General features: G+C 39.2%; 3 protein-coding genes across 3 annotated transcripts; 1 reads left to right on the top strand and 2 right to left on the bottom strand.

The window, feature by feature from the left end:
• The first annotated feature begins 239 nt into the window (after positions 1–239).
• On the top strand, positions 240–5,101 carry LOC141623068 (putative glucose-6-phosphate 1-epimerase). The gene is made up of 10 exons (XM_074439109.1): positions 240–433; positions 582–713; positions 1,704–1,817; positions 1,903–1,954; positions 2,441–2,578; positions 2,871–2,969; positions 3,321–3,418; positions 3,950–4,057; positions 4,152–4,233; positions 4,748–5,101. Exons 1-10 carry the CDS (start codon positions 360–362, stop codon positions 4,811–4,813), a joined length of 963 nt encoding a protein of 320 aa, XP_074295210.1. The 5' UTR covers positions 240–359; the 3' UTR covers positions 4,814–5,101.
• A 228-nt stretch (positions 5,102–5,329) lies between these two features.
• Positions 5,330–7,028, bottom strand: LOC141623061 (syntaxin-112-like). Its single transcript, XM_074439102.1, has 2 exons — positions 6,897–7,028; positions 5,330–6,502 (listed from the first exon to the last, which is right to left on the bottom strand). Exon 2 carries the CDS (start codon positions 6,474–6,476, stop codon positions 5,559–5,561), a length of 918 nt encoding a protein of 305 aa, XP_074295203.1. The 5' UTR covers positions 6,477–6,502; positions 6,897–7,028; the 3' UTR covers positions 5,330–5,558.
• A 1,001-nt stretch (positions 7,029–8,029) lies between these two features.
• LOC141623062 (phosphopantetheine adenylyltransferase-like) lies at positions 8,030–11,454 on the bottom strand. Its single transcript, XM_074439103.1, has 6 exons — positions 11,203–11,454; positions 9,933–10,004; positions 9,405–9,464; positions 9,052–9,146; positions 8,471–8,540; positions 8,030–8,391 (listed from the first exon to the last, which is right to left on the bottom strand). The coding sequence occupies exons 1-6, from the start codon at positions 11,353–11,355 to the stop codon at positions 8,284–8,286; spliced, it is 558 nt and encodes a 185-aa protein (XP_074295204.1). The 5' UTR covers positions 11,356–11,454; the 3' UTR covers positions 8,030–8,283.
• Positions 11,455–16,736: the final 5,282 nt, after the last annotated feature.

Genomic DNA, 16,736 nt, shown 5'->3' with positions numbered 1-16,736 from the left:
GTTATGGGTCGTCATCGGGGTCGGTTTCGGGTCACTGGTCATCGGGTCATATCGGATTACGGGTCATCATCGGGTCGGGTCGGTTTCGGTTTTGGGTTGCAATATTCTCGGGTCGGTTCGGGTATGGTTTGCTCGGGTTCGGATCGGGTCAGACTTGCCAGAACTAACGGTAGCTAATTGGCTTATTGTATGTTCGTGTATATTCGTATACATATACAACAATCTTAGACAAAACCAATGGACAATTAATTAGTACTCGTATCTCTTGAAAGAGGCCAAAAACTAGGGAGTGATCTACATAATATAGGGTCGCAAGATCAACAGTTGAACACCCATCACTCCCTCGTTTGCAAAACAAGATGACGACCATTTCAATGGCTTCTTCTTCTCCAACATCCACCTTTCTCAAGCTCCCACACCGCAACTCCAACAGGTAAATTAAATTTCTCCAACTTCACTGCATTCTTCATTTCATTATACTGTATTTGAAATGTTCTACTAAATGTCTTCAATTATATTTTTATTCAGTCATTTTAACTATACCCTTAGTAATAGTAGTATTTTACTGCTGTAAAATTAAGGTGGGTATCATCAGTAAATATGAAGAGGGTATCGGCAAGTATGAAAGGAGAGTTGACTAGTACTGAAGGAGTCAAATTGACTGAAGGAATTGGCAATCTTCCTAAACTTGTAATCACTTCTCCTTATGGTAGGTCTGTATTCTGTCCTATCATTTTACTAATCTCACATTTTTAAGATTGTCACTTTGTAAACGTTACCGAATACTCCCCCCGTCCCAGTCATTTGTTTACCATTCTATTCATTGTGACTATTTGTGAGGTGTATTTTAATCAAAGTAAATAATGACGACTACTGAGCCATGGAGGGAAGTGTGATGTTCTATTCTCAGTAAAATTTAGGAGTAGATTGATTGAATTTGCTTTGAAAAGTTTGAATCACACTTTCTCCAACTCTGATTACCCTAAAAAGTGTCAACATTTTGGTATACATGAACTTCTGAATTCTGTTATTATTTCATAACCCAAATTTCAAATCTTGGGTCCTCTCCTATAGGCTTTATCTTGGTTTTTGACATTAAATGCATAAAGATTTGAGCTTGAAAGAGAAATCATTGCAGCTGATTCTTATATGAGCTAAATTAGTTCGCGTGATTGGATTGACTAATTTGGCAATCTTAGGGTGTGTTTGGATTGAGGGATTTGGAGGGAAAAGAAAGGGAGGGAGAGTAGGGGATTTAAAATCCCTTGTTTGGATAGCAAATAAGGGTGGAGGGAAATGAAGGGGAAATGATTTGGAGGGATCCATTTTATCTCCTCTAAGGCAAATCAAAATCTCTCCACAATAGACAAGATTTGGAGAGAAATTGTATCCAAACACCTCCTATTTTGGTATCCAAACAAGGCCTTAATATCACCAAGAGATTTGAAGTTGAAATTTTGTTTTAGTGAAGCCAAGTAGCCTTTTTGTAATGCCTCAGACTTTGCCTCCCTTGTGGTTCTATACGACTTGGAATCCATATTAAACCGGATGATTCAAATAAAAAACTGGTAGCCTTTTTGCAAGTGTTGCTGCAAATTTGGCCTATATTTTGAAGGTGAGGGAGTATTGAAGGAAAGCTTTTCTATTGTTCTTGTTCGAAGAGTTATTATTATGTTCTGTTGATGAAGGACTTAACGTTGCAGCGAGGCTGAGATATACTTGTTTGGGGCATGTCTGACATCCTGGAAATCTGCCAATGGCAAGGACCTACTCTTCGTAAGGCCTGATGCGGTGTTTAATGGCCAAAAACCAATCAGGTTTTCCTTTCTCTCCGCTTAAAAGTCAAACAATGGAGTTAACATGTATTTTTCATGATCACTTATACGATCTCTTTGATGATAGTGGGGGAATACCACATTGCTTTCCTCAGTTTGGACCTGGGAAAATACAGCAGGTATAATCATGAACTATATCTTAACAGCAGCTTAGATTTACTATTTCATTTTCACTGTTTCGTTATGTTGTGGAGTAATTTTCAAGTTCTATAGATGAAGTCATGTCAATAGAAAAATTTGTAGTAGTATATTTAAGAAGCTGAGGTGTTAATGGGATATTTAAGATTTTAGAACTGTAATCCAATCTGATATAGTTGTGACTTGTGAGTAACTTGGGCTCTCAGTAACATTAGCACAATTGTCTTATTGGTGTTGTTAACCATCCTCGCTTGTCTGGAACTAGCTCTATGAAATGTTGAATTCAGTGATTGAAAAGCAATACTTATAGAGTCAGGAGGTAGTTTGAAGTTGGCCAACGAAAGTGGAGTTCATGTATCTTCTTGCACTATCAGCAGTTAGTAGAAGGTGTATTTATCAATGTTAAGAGTGGTGTGTATTGACTGCATTCAGACTGATTTTGATACTGTGGGTCTTTGATTCTGCAGCATGGTTTTGCAAGGAACGTAAATTGGTCGATTATTGAATCTGAAAGTGTGGAAGGGAAACCTGCCGTGACGTTTGAATTAAAGGATTCCCCATACAGTCGGGCAATGTGGGATTTCAGCTTTCATGCTTTGTACAAGGTTAGTTTGGAAAAATAGAACAGAATGAGATCATACCAACATTTTCTTGTGAAGTATCTATTGGCTAGCTTCCTCTTTTACCCAAAAAAAGAACAGTTATTTACTTATATGTACATAGAAAGAACATGATCTTTTTTTCTCGTCTTTGTTGTTTAATTTCATACTTGTATTCAAGTGATTCTTATGGCAGTTCTAATTTCCAAGTAAAACTTATAACTTCAGTGATGTGTCTACGAATATACTCTCTCCTGTTCATCTAATCTGTTTTGTCTCTCTTTTACCTTTGTTTCAGGTCATTCTGGATTCAACAAATCTTTCAACAGAACTAACTGTCAAAAATACAGACGATAAACCCTTTTCATTCAGCACTGCTTTGCATACATACTTTCGGGTAAGTATTTGAGTTGATTTTGGACATTAGTGCTACATATGATGATGTGGTTCAATTTTCTTGATAGAAGCCTGAAGATAACATGTCAGCAATCTGGACACTCTTCTCAGTCCTGGGAAATGAGCAACATAGCAATGACATAAACTTTAGTAAGAGATATTGATGACATAATCTTTTGTAAGGGATATTGATGACAACCGTTCCTGAGAGGGCAGCTTGTGAATCATTGTTATCACATGCTTGCTAAGTGATCAATGTAAATGAATGTCTGAATTTATCGCCTCTTTTTTTTTATTGCTTGTTCACAATTATATACAAGTTCATCTGAACGACTTTTGGTTACTTTGACAGGCTTCTGTTACTGGTGCAGCCGTCTCAGGTTTGAAAGGTCGCAAAACCTTGAACAAGGATCCGGATCCTAATAATCCTCTAGAAGGTGTTGAGGAAAGGTGATGTATCTTATATTTATGATTGATTATCATGTTGTTCATGGGAGGGGGTTGCATGGACAAATGAAATGAGCTATTAAAGATGAAAATAATTTTTTTCAACATTTTCTGCTTAATAAAAATTCGCTTGCATAATTCCTACAAACAGTCTCTTTGTATTGCTAACACAAGGGTAAGACTGCGTACATCCGACCCCCCTTACCCCGCAATTTGCAGGAGCCATTGAGGCACGCACTAGGGTAATGTTGTTGGTGATGATGTTGTTGTATAATCCCTGCAAATGAGTTACGTGAAACATAAACTTTTTTGATTGCTATCCTTAGATTTAAGAAGCGTACTCTTTCTGTACTTCTTAGCTTCAGAAAACTGACTAAACTTCAATATTAGATCCAAACATATTTGATTGCTGTCAATGTTTGGCCTAAACATTAGTAGATTCTAAGCCTTACTTTTCCCTGGTGGTTGCTGGACAATTACGTCAATATCTCATGTAATTGAAAGAAGATTCTGACAGCCATGATTACATTTCAGGGATGTAGTCACTTTCCCTGGATTTGTGGACTGTGTATATCTTGACGCACCAAATGAGTTAATTCTCGACAATGGCTTGGGCGACAAGATATCAATCAAGAATACCAAGTACGGACTCTTGATTCTTATTTATGTATTGTTACTTGTGACTTATATTTGACATCCTCTGAGTTTCTTTGGTCTGCACTTTTCATATATACAGTTGGTCAGATGCTGTCTTGTGGAATCCACATCTGCAGATGGAAGCTTGTTACAAAGATTTTGTTTGTGTCGAGAATGCACAGGTAAATTTTTTGGTGCCTCGGCTCAGAGTTTACATTTTTTAATGACTAATTAAGGATATACAAGTATTCATAAAGATTGGTAGGTGGTTTACATTGGGAAGTAGCAGTGGATTATTTTTTGGAGGAAGAGGAGTCACAACGGACGTTTTGATGCTAAAGAGTTTGAAATTAGAAACTTGGTTATGGGTACCATTATTCAATGACTGAAACAACTGGTAGTAGACATAATTCTTGAATGGTAACATTACGAGACATCTGACTCTCTTACACCGGCATTGACAGGAAACAGGAGTCTTTAGTCATTAGGATAATGTTGTTGTGGAGGGCGGCTACTTATTCGTGATTTCTGCACTTAAATTTTTAGCTGATAAGATTGCTCAACAAACGACGTCCATGTAGTAACCCTCTTCTGTCATACAGGAGTATATACATGAGATTTGAGGCGTAAATCATTTAAGCGCCTAAATCTTGTGTTTATCAATTCTGATCCACTATTCCTTGTTCTGCCGTGCAGATTAAAGATGTCCAGTTAGAACCCAACCAGTCTTGGACAGCAACACAGCAGCTCAGCGTTGCCTAAGATGGTTGAAGAAACTACTTACGAGTGTAATTCATCTGGCCTTTGACTTGATCAACTCTAGGCTTCCATTGAGAGCACCTTACTCTTCTGTAGACGAAGATGATACCGATAGTAGTCTATTTCACCTTTGTATGATGCTGGAGTTTCTTCCAGAAATAAAACCTTGTATCTAATGGTTTGACTCTTACTCAAACCATAAAATGTAGTCATCCTATTTTGATATCAGATAACAATTGGATGAGTTTTCATAATAAAAATGGTTTGACACCTGAACACATTTACACTCTAGATATCAGAAGATCTCCACATCAATCATTGCGTTCTAAATGCAAATGCCAACTAGCATAGCCGGTTAAGTTATCGAGGGGTGATATATGACAGTTTTAAAAACCCGTCAATATTAATTAAAACTTGGTCTTGAATACATTCGAATTCGGAGTCCGTCAGCACAAGCAGGAAGTTACAGGAAGAAAAATACATGAAGGATTGACATTTGACAGACATACACACAATCTCTGGAGCACAATTAAAGCCAAAAATGGCATTCATTCATTATTATTTTCAGTACAAAGAAAAAAAAAATCACAACCTGGAGTTTCTGCACACAAAATTACAACCCATAAACCAAAAATCTTGACAGATTTGGTGAGCAGCCAAATGTAGAAACTACCTAAACGAGCTCAGAGAAGCTCAGCATTACAAAGTTACTACTATAGAACCCTACTGACTTAAATTCCAAAACTCTTCATCTTGATGCAAGCACAGAGATGAAACACACCAGCAAAATGATGAACCCAACAGCCCAAACCAAGTAAACCCACCTATTCTTCTTCTTCATTTGCTTAGCATAGTGAAGATTATTAGTCCCACCACTGATGAACTCCTTAGCATTCACCACATTCTGCTCAATATCGTCGATCTGCTCCCCTTGCTTGTCAATCAAAACCGCCATGTCGAGAAACACTTGCTGCAATTTACTCAGACTTCTCTGAATATCCCTAACAACTTCATACCTCTCCTTTTCCTCCAAATCAGTATCTCCTCCCATCATTATCCTCCCCTCAAAAGCCTCGATCTTTACACTTCCTGACATCAGTTTCTCGACAACCTCGTCACTGGGGACCTCTCCTGTCGCGTTGAAGTACTTTCGCCTCAAGTCAGCCCTGTGATCATTCATAATTCTGTCCCTTAACCCTGTAAACTCACTGATCATATCCTTAAACTTGATCCTTAAACCATTAGTGACTCCCACCCTAGTCCGGTCCACAATAGACCCCTCTCGAAAAGAAACCGACTTCTTTCGATTGCTTGTATTCTCCCGGTCTAGGGTTTCGAGCTTATACTTCAAAGACTTGACCTTTCCGAGGATGGAAACCGTGTCGGTATCCATACGATCCCTTAACCCTCTAAGAAGTTTGGTACTGTGAATGGTCTTAGATTCTTGATTAAGGGACTCAAGATCATTAAGAAGGGTACTGATTTCTTCCATTTTCGACTTAACCGAGTCGATTTCTTGGAAAAATAATGAGAGATTATGTTGGTCTGCTGGGCTCATTTGCTCTCCTGTTTCAGCCTCCGAAGATATCCCTGCTTCGATATCTATAATGACTTGTTTCTTCAAATCCGCATAATTTAAGAACGATTTCGTCATCAAATCATTCATTTTTGACGTCGATACTCAAAATCCACCTGCAGATTAACATTAATTCGTCATAAAACAACACAATTTCATACAAGTATTAAATAAATTCAAGAAACAGGGCATGTACTTCTGATAATTCCAAAAAATAGAGATAAATTCCAAGAAAGTTTCTTGGTTCCGTCAAATTATCGTTCAAATAATTTACAACAAATAAGAAGAAGAATGTATCCGGATTTCTCAATTAAAACAGCAATTAGCAAATATTATCGAAATTTTCGACTCAAAGTCTCAAACATCATTATAGTACATTATGTAATGCTAAATTGATAGTATACTGAAATATAGAAGAAATTCATGAAGAACCCAGATGAATCAAAGAATAATTAAACATGAATACGGCAAAATAATGGTGTAAAACTGTAAAAGTCGGAGTTTAATCACCTATTTCTTGAGAAGAACGCTCGGTGTGTTGGCACTTTTTTTCTGGAGGAAAAAAGGGTTTCGTTATTTGGTTACTTCTCTCTCTAGAAAGAATAATTGGATTTTTTGTTGAATGATTTGATGAAGAAATGCAGAAGAAAAGGGAGTTGAAGGATGATGATTATGAAGGTTTTATAGAGAGGTTTTATTCGAAATTTGAAAATAGTAATTAAAAAAGTTAAGCGTTATATTAAACCGCCTAAAACGGTGTCCTTATAACTGAATTAATTGGATGAGTAAAATACTAGATAGTTGATTTCGATCACTAAAACTTGGGAGACAAAGTTTTCACTAAATGATTGAGGGACCCGAATTTCTTACCTTTTTATTTGTATTTCGTTACTCTTATATTATTGATCGTGTCATAGTAATTTCGTACCTATTTACTTAATAAATGTATCCATTTTATCTTTAATCATGATTTGTACCTATTTTATTATCTTTAGAACCATTTTTTCTTAAAATTGTGAAATAGTCTCTCAATAAGCTTATTGAGAGACCGTCAGACCTACTCGATTTCGATTTCGTTGTAAAATACTCATAGTTAAAATTCCGAGATGTTTGTAGGTTATTTGAATCGGAATGCTTCGAATGGACTAATTTTCGGATCAACAATTTATAGCGTTATTTTCGAGTGAGATCATTTTTGGGCCAGGTCACTCCGAATTGGGTCATTTTGGGTTGGGTTGTTTTGGATCATTTTGGGTCCTGATTTTGCCATAAGTCATTTCGGATCATTTAGGTTACTTCAAGTCAAGTTAATTTGGGTCGGGTCACTACGAGTTTATCTGATTAAGTTTGGCTTACACTTTTTGGATCATTGTTAAGTCCCGGGTTAGCGTTATCGGAAAGTTGAACTTTGAACACTTAGATAAACCGGTAAACATTTGACTATCTTTAACAAGATGTTTCAAGTTTGATTTTCAAGGAATACACGAGGGAGATTTATGTGATTCTTGTAATTCGGAAGTGAAGAACTAGTGTGTGGTACAGCACGTTCGATCCCCCAGCCGATGTGGTACAGCTAAAAAGTATAAACCATCAAATTTGTACACCATGAGGATCTATGACAAGCTTATTATTTACATTCCCCCAAAAAAAAATACTTTGCTCAACAATTAGGATAGCGGTGCAATCAGAGAAAAAGTTGTGTAAAAAACATTTACAAAGTTATTTGTCATGCCGTATATTCAAAAATGTTACTGATATCACAATGTATTTGGGAGTATCTCTGTGAGATAAGTCTCCCGGTTAAGGTAGAAAAATACACTTTGGGAGCACTACTAAAAACAGTGCCAGTATAGAGATCTATTGCAGCTTCGACTCTTGTGAAACATGAGTACAAGTTTCATGTGTCCTGCTGATTCACAGATTTCTCAGCCTCGAGTTTCCTTAGTGATGTCGAACTCAGCTTGTCGCCACTCGTTTCTTCTGAAACTAAATCTACAACTTCAATCTGCAAATAGCAGATGCATAAGCAAAATTGACAGTTGCAAAAACAGGAAGGCAATTGATTAGCAAACACAGAATAATACCTTTAATTCGGACAATCCTTTTTCAGATCTCCTTCGGTTGACTGATAGTCCGCCAGGGAATGTCTCCTTGCTGTTAAACAACCAAGTATAAATAGTGTCATTTTGCCACGTGCTTTTGTAACATCCTAAGGCTACATGAACAAAGAAACATGGCATGTGATTCGAAGTGAAAGTACGCACACAACTGAGTAGGCTCAAATCAGGGAATTTTCTAACGAATGGAAGCTGAGAGGTCAACTTTTGTAGTTTCGTTTACAGCATTAGCGGTTTATTTTCACCCAAAGTGGATTCGTGGTGAATTGATGTGAATGTTCAAGAGAGCAACTATAATGAATCCAAACGAATACCCTCAATGGGAGTGATATTTGTTCCCCACCACCCCTTTATCTTTCTTTCACCACCATAAATTGTGTTTTGAGCTCCATTACTCTGTAACAATTAACTGTAATACAAAGTACAAACAAGCCTTATCGCTAACAGTTTCAAATTAATACAACTTGAAATTTAAATGCTGGATAGCAAACTCCGCCGACAGATTCACAGAAAGATAATACACACTTCTCAACAAGTTTCAAAATTACCTGACTATGATGGCCTCCAAATTCTCATCAATGATTGAAGGACCATAAGGGTCTGTGATAGGTTCTACTTCCACAATGAGACCTGGTTTAATAGACTGCAGAAACATTACATTGAAGAAGAAACTTTCAGAGAACCGAAGCTTTAACTAAACAGAAGAATATGAACCGGTTAAACCTCCATACAAGTAATAGATAAGAACTAAGCACTAGAACTTCATTGTTAGGGAATGAAGGTGATGACACCAAGAACCCACCGCCCGTTTACCATAACCTGAAACATAATTCAGAATTTTTTTCCCTACAGAAGTTGCAATTGTTGTCAGCTAGAAAGTAATCTTAAAAAAGAAAAGCACCTTAATATATTGTTCCACATTCTGCATCCTTTTCTCGATAGGCTCTATCAAATCTGCATACTGAAAAGTGGTTCAAAGAAGAATTAGAAAAGCGTAAAAATACGGTAGATATACTAACGGACTTGAGAAGAAACCATTAAAAAGGTAAATAATGACAACTTTGATAACATCATCCCCAACTCCCTTTTATAATTTTTTGTAAACTTCATCTATCATGTTTAATCAGCAAAATTCACCAGGAGTTAAAGTCTCACAGTCAGTCACAGATATTTGAAAGGAAAAATATTTAAGAAAGGGATTGCAAATTCAGCTGCAATGCCTCCAAGGGCCCATTTGTTTATTACAACACCTAAAGTGAGAAAACGAGGAAAAGTAAACAACTAAATAAAAAGGAAACATTAGCAAAAATGAAGATTTTCGTTCAAATCGCCAATTCTGTGGTAGTAAGCCTCAAATATCCTGAAAACGAACAGTCTAGGTAATTTATTTTCTTTGGGCGGAAGGGGGATCAGATATGAGCCAGTTCACCTGTTTCTTAGCTAGCATCGGGCCATCACAAACTCCGACCACGACACGGTCTCTAGCAAGATCAGCAGCAGCCTGCTTGAGGAAGTGTTCCATCAGAGAAGTTAAATAGATAAACGGGAACGGAGTTGTTTTTGCTTGAGAAACTAAATTTATCACAATTTTCAGTTCAATCAATTAATAAAACCACAAAATTAATATTCCATATATTAGAAAGGACTTTCTGTACTAAGTGAAAAACTTCTCAAATTTCAATTCCAATACACATCCAATAAACACTGTAAGCTGAAATATAATTTCCTCAGAAAAATTATATCTGATTTAAGGCGAATAATAGAGTTAGCAATTATAGTACCGAGTAAAGCAAAATCATTGTTATTGGGTCTGTATTTAAGAAACTAAAACTGCCTAAAAATCTCAAAAAGCCGTAAGTTTTTCTCTGCATTTTCACTTGACATGGTAGATAAAGTTGGCATCTTTCTCATCAAAGATAGATAATTTTGAGTTTGACACATGTTTGCACTGCAGTAAATTCATAATAATTGTTGTGGGTTTGCAGCCGATTTCTGCTAGGGCCAGAAACAGACCAGAAGGAGGTCGATAAGGCAAGACATGCAGTAAAAACTGGAACCAGTTACTATGGAAGACTGTTAAATTTGAAGAAGGATGGAACTCCTTTCTGAAGCCTTCTTACTGTCACTCCTATTAAGTATGATCAGGGTCGTACCATCAATTTTTTCATCATTAATGCTCAAGTTTCTAGCTTTACTCGTTTCATTCGACGTTATATCACATTATCTATCACACCATTGAGCGATAGGAAAAACCAACAAATGACTATTTTAAAAAGTATGGGCATCCTAGTTTTTTAGTCCACCAAACAATTTGCGACCGGAGACGAATTTGTTGTCATTCATGAAAATCTCCATGCAATACCTCAACTGATCTCAAAATAAAATCAAATTTCTATTGTTGCTAAAACTACCCAACACAATTTCCCCATTATTGTCCCAAAAACTCAATCTTTTGAGTCACCTATCTCAAACCAATAATTTCGCACACAAAAATAGCTCAACCTAATTACAAAAATTAAGATTTCAAATTCTCAAACCAAAAAGTGAATTAGCTCAATTTGTATAATTAATTCCTCAAATGCAGGCGCTAGAACGTCAAATCATGTTCCGTCAGTGTTTATAATCAATTAAAAGTAAGAAGGTAAGAGCAGAAAAGAAAAGAAAAGAAAAGAAAAGAAAAGAAAAGGGGAGAAGGAAACCTTGAGAAAAAGGCGGTGTCCGGCATGTAAGCGGTCGAAAGTGCCACCGAGGACGACGGCGGCGTAAGAATCGGGAGGAGAGAAAGTGGAGGTGGGTTGAGATTGAGAAATAGAAGAAGAAGATGATGAATCTAGTTGTAATTGAGGGTCCATGTTAGTTTTGCTAATTGGGGCTAAATTCAGAGTCTAGTTCTATTTGTACTACTACTCGCTACTTTGATGATATTGACTGCTCTGGGTTTGGTGACAAGTGGGAACTTATGTTAGTAAAGTTTGATGTCAACTCCTATTTGTTCTAACGGAAAACTAATGTATACGCAATTCACAAAATAGGCATGTTTTTAAGTGGAGTTGCCAATTATTGACGTCATTCAAAAATATAATCTACTCCTTATGGATTTTGGTTAAGATGTTTTATTTCAGATGTTTATTTTTGCAGTACATATTTTACTCATTATAGTACACTTTTGACCATTTTATCCCTCTCATTTCACCTTTCATTTCCTTCTCATTGATTCCCCTCTCTCAATTCCCCTCCCACCCATCACCACCGTTAACCACAACCATATGCCATCAACATCAATTACCGCCCTAAGTTATCACCATTACCGACAATCAATCGATAAATTAAGAAATTTAACTTCCTAATTGATTATCATTTAAATCCCCTAATATGTAGAGTAATTAACACAAGTCAAACAATTTGTTTTCAAATTGATGGGGCATATTCTGCACCCGCTGACCGAGTCAACATATTGAGCAAGGTCAAAGATATCCACAGCAAGTCAACGACTTAGAATGTACCTAATCGACGCCTTGACTGTCGGCTGTCTCTTGGGTCTCGGTTGGGACAACTAGCCGTGGGCACATATCAGCGTCTTCATATCCAAGACCCCTCGGCGGCGAGTCAATGAGCCCGCCGGCTGTCATGGGTCCCTCGGCCGAGGGTAGATCGGTCTTTTCCACTGCTAGCCACTTGGCCACTTGCGGCTACGTGACAAAAGGTGAAAGTCTATAAATACTCCTCAACCCTCATTGAGGAAAGCATCCGAAATATAACCTAAACACCTCATAATCTGGTAATATCTTCCTTATCTCTCTACAATATATACTTCGCCAAGTAACACACAACTTAATCCCTTTAAGTTTACTGACTTGAGCGTCGGAGTGAGTACGCTCGGCCAAAGCCGAGCCCTCAGTTCGTTCATTGTTTCAGGAGAGGCCGAAAGAAGGATTCAACCAAAGACGTCATTCTACAAGCCACGAGTGGTAACAAATAATCGCTTTAATTACACCGGAACAATTGGCGCCGTCTGTGGGAAAACAGATACTAGAAGCTAGTCAAATCCCTTACAAAAACACAAAACAAAACCCACCCAACGAGCTAAGAAGATGTCGAAACAACCAGAAACGGTGCTTGTGGAAACCGAATTCTACCAAGATGACACATTCCACAACTCAAATCGGGCGGTCCCACCGGCCGTATCACCGATACGACGAACGGGATGCCAAAGGAACAAGATACACCGCTGCCCGCCGACCAAGTCACTATCATGGGACATGTGGTTGATGCGACCAAACCAAACTACTCTCCTGGACCTAATGGTTAGCACGCCGACTCACACTGTCACAACGACAAGAGCGGCGGCGCCCCCTACAGAGATCGGGGTCCAAAAAGTGACTCAGAAACTTGAACGAAGCATTGGAGGAAGGCGACCATGTCAAGACGCCGGGGAGCCCGAGTGCAAGTGGTAGACACGAGTCCTTCCCGCACTCGCGGGAGGACGTGTCGCCGCAGCACCGACGAGGCCTGCCCCAGAGGAGTGAAAGAAGTCCGACTCACCAGAGTCGGAGAAGAAGCCCGACTCACCAGAGTCGGAGAAGAAGCCCTTCCCGCCACGGGGAGAGGAGCCGGACTAAGGATGCGAGGAGCCGATCGCCGCGTGTCATTCGACACGTGGTCGAGCCCCCTCGATGCCTATGTCCTAGAGGTCCCGGTGCCGACTAAGCTAAAGCTGCCACCCATATCATACAAAGGAGAAGGCGACCCAACCGACCACGCCGAGGCTTTCGAGTCTTACATGTCGGTATGGGAGCAACCTGATGAGGTTTGGTCCCGAGTCTTCCCAACGACTCTGCATGGGATGGCGCAAAGTTGGTACAAGGGGCTACCCGATGGGTCGGTATACTGTTATGCCGACCTAAGGGACACATTTTTGGCCCAGTATTCTTGCAATAAGAGGAGGGCCGTCGAGACATCGGATCTCCTGACTATCAGACAGGAGGGAGGCGAGTCTTTCCGAAGTTATGTGAAGAGGTTCGACGCCAAGGTTCAGCAGATTCGTGAGCTGAACAGCGAACTGGCGGCCTTCGCACTGATGAAAGGCCTCCCGAGAGGAGACTTATGTAGACACCTCGTTTCTGCACCCCTCGCAAACCACCCGGTGATGATTGGGCCGCATGTCTGATTCGCGGAACGATTTGTGACAGTTCGTAAGATTATCGTCAAGTGATTGCTCAAATAATAATGTCAACCTCTTAGTTGTCATCTACGTGCCGATACGGTCGTTTTGGCAGTAATTAGAGTACATTCGGAGTCCGGGTCAAAAACCGTCTCCATTTTCGATAGTTTGTTAAATCCAGAGTCGAAATGTTCGGAATGTTCCGGATATTTCTATTCCATATTTCTCAAATTTTATCTTTTGGCAAATAATATCCCGTAATATTCAAAAGATAATCGAATTATTTCCGTCCTACCATAACTCAAACGCGAAATCTTTCTTAGCGAGGAGGAAACCTCCTGGGAATAGACGCAGCAGGTGCTGCGCCTCTTCCAAGAGACGCAGTGGCTGCTGCGCCTCTTCCCAGGCCCTTCTTTGCATGGTTTACGTATCTTTTTCATATCTTGCCGAGATTCACTTCCAAAGAGTCTCCGAAACCCTATTCCTTCACGTGATTAGTATAAATAGGAGCTTTCGTTCCTCATATTTCTCACGCGAGTGTCCGCCCTTCTCTTCTCCCTTTGCATTCTAGACTTCGTTCTTACTAATTGGCGCCTACGTGCTTGGACTTCCGACCACGTAAGCTCGGATCTTTCCGGGTACCAGCCTCTCCGTTGCATGACCGACCAATTTGACCACTACACTCAATCAATCTAATTAATCAATCTGTTTAAATCGTTTTCCTCTTACGAGGGCACTCTTTCCTTGCATTCGCGTCGAGCATTCACTAATCGATCTTCTTAGTTCTTCTCGTTCCGTCAACATGTAAGTCTGAGGGTGTATAATTCTCTTTATTTATTGTATTTTTATTTGTTGTATAACAATTGTAAGGTTTATGTCGAATACACCATTAAAACCGGTTTCTAAAACCGTCTTTAAAACCTTTTTTCGCGGATTTCCAGTAGACAGACGTCGAGAAAAGACGCAGCAACAGCTGCGCCTCTTCGAAGGAGCGCAGCACCTGCTGCGCCTCTTCGTGAGGCTGCCGCAGTTCCTGCTTCTTTTCTTCTTCCTCCGTCCTCTGTAATTCGTATCAAATTTATTTCTTTTGTTTTGTTCGTCTGTTAATTCTCTCACATGATAGTTTAATAATTCATATGTATCATTAACATGTTTAAATCGTCATAAATCCGACTCAAATCCCAAATAATCAATATTTGCGGGTTTCCGTCATTAATATTCAATTCGAGTTTTAGAAATTCAATTCGTTCATATTGAGTTTCTGGGATTCATTGTTGATATATTTTCACCTGTTTGGTCATTAATTCGTCGTCGTTCATCATGTTTAGTTTAATTCGTTCAGTTAGTTTAATTAATCATTCATTAACATCGACCCTTCACATAATTAATCCATCTTATTTCCGTCTCATCCATGTTTTACTGCTTTATGACCATAATTCATATGCTAAATAACCTGTTAAATCACTTTCATCCGAGTCTAATATCGTAATCAATCCCTTAAATTAACAAATAACATCAACGGTTTGCAGTTCCGGCTTCACAGCCAGAACTCACCCTTGGAACAGACGCAGCAACTGCTGCGCCTCTTCCAAAGGGCGCAGTGCCTGCTGCGCCTGTTCCAGGGTGAATTCTGTCTCTGAACTCCTTTTCTGCCTCGACCTAGTTTAATTAGTTCACGTATTAATCAACTAATATCTGTATTATCACCTTTTGATCTGTCGTGTTTTATTCCTTTATTCCATTTTATCAAATCATCCGTTTTAGCGGTATTTTCGACATAAATCGCCTATTCCGATGTAATTTAATGTAATTTTCATTATTGTAATTTATAATTATTGTATTTCTTTTGTATCATTTGTATGTTTCTCACATGTAAATGAGCATTAACTCCAACTTCGACCCAATTGTATGCTAATTACATGTCAACCGACTTAGTTAAATTCTCATATGCTAGGATTAATCTATGGATGTTGCATTGCATGCATATAGCCGACGATATATCGAGTATGAATAACTTCCCTAATCATTAGTAGAGGCCGCTATCGAGGCGGGCGGGATTAGGTGTTCGATCAAAAGAGCTTCCTAATACGTACCCTCACCCCTTACTCCAGATCTCCGTGAGCACCCGTGTTCATTGGCATCCGCGAGAGTCATTCTAGACATAGAATGCTAAGGGTAACGATTGCTTAGTGTTCATGTCACTACTTTGTGTCTTGACATGGCACGAGGTATTCGAACGGTTCCAATTTCCCATAAAAATTGGTGGCGACTCCATACAAAATGCAAACGCTTGTCCCCGTTTCTCACCAAGCGCCCCCGTGGGCGGCGGCCATGTCCACGCTTTGGCGACTCTGGGGAAATACACTTACGTGTAGCTAAGGGTGAAACTTGAACAAGGTTAGGGAATAAGTTTGTACAAGACAATTGTCGGTTTTCATAACTCGGTCTTCCTAGACCGTTTAATTCGGCCTTCCTAGGCCCAACCCAACCCATTCGACCAATCGTCCCGTCTAAACGGTCCTAATTCTTATTTGGGCCTAAAGATGGATAGCGATTGACGTCATCCATACCATGATGCTTACTCTTGTTTGTATCAAGGGCCTTCACTACTTGAGGAAATGGACTAGGAATCGGCCTTACTCTTGTTTGGCACGAGCCTCTCCACAGACTTCGGGTTTGATGGTTCGGTATGGCAACCCACCCTTTAAACCAAAACCCTTCTAAAAGCACTCATCATCCCGTTATAATGCTTGTATAAATGTGTAAACCTTATGTGATCACCATTTCTAAACAAAACCATGACGAATTTTCAAAAAAAAATCAAAACCCGTTTTCAATCAAGAATTTCGAAATAGGGCCTTTAATTAGCACAAAATCCGGTCAAAACTCTGTCCGTTTGTCGTGTCAAAATTCGGGCCACAAGCCCATTTCAAACCTCACTTCGAGTCCACTCCTACAACTACACTACAGTTGACTAGGACACACGTTTTCAAAGACCTTGTCTTTCTTCAAAACTCACTCAACACAAGTGGCACACACCCACTTCACGAGTCAAGTCTTTTCCTCTTTTAG

This window comes from Silene latifolia, chromosome X (assembly GCF_048544455.1).
Source record: "Silene latifolia isolate original U9 population chromosome X, ASM4854445v1, whole genome shotgun sequence".
Lineage (NCBI taxonomy): Eukaryota > Viridiplantae > Streptophyta > Magnoliopsida > Caryophyllales > Caryophyllaceae > Silene > Silene latifolia.
The sequence above is the reverse complement of the archived record's forward strand: the minus strand, read 5'-3'. Positions and strand labels throughout refer to the sequence as shown.

Excerpts from the sequence above, each read along its gene's own strand:
- LOC141623068 (XM_074439109.1), top strand. The coding sequence starts at position 360 with ATGACGACCATTTCAATGGCTTCTTCTTCTCCAACATCCACCTTTCTC. Across the intron at positions 3,419-3,949 it reads CTAGAAGGTGTTGAGGAAAG|GGATGTAGTCACTTTCCCTG; the intron begins GTGATGTATCTT and ends ATTACATTTCAG. Across the intron at positions 4,234-4,747 it reads TTTGTGTCGAGAATGCACAG|ATTAAAGATGTCCAGTTAGA; the intron begins GTAAATTTTTTG and ends TCTGCCGTGCAG.
- LOC141623061 (XM_074439102.1), bottom strand. The coding sequence starts at position 6,476 with ATGAATGATTTGATGACGAAATCGTTCTTAAATTATGCGGATTTGAAG.
- LOC141623062 (XM_074439103.1), bottom strand. The coding sequence starts at position 11,355 with ATGGACCCTCAATTACAACTAGATTCATCATCTTCTTCTTCTATTTCT. Across the intron at positions 9,465-9,932 it reads CGATGCTAGCTAAGAAACAG|TATGCAGATTTGATAGAGCC; the intron begins GTGAACTGGCTC and ends ACCACTTTTCAG. Across the intron at positions 8,541-9,051 it reads TTGGAGGCCATCATAGTCAG|CAAGGAGACATTCCCTGGCG; the intron begins GTAATTTTGAAA and ends GTTGTTTAACAG.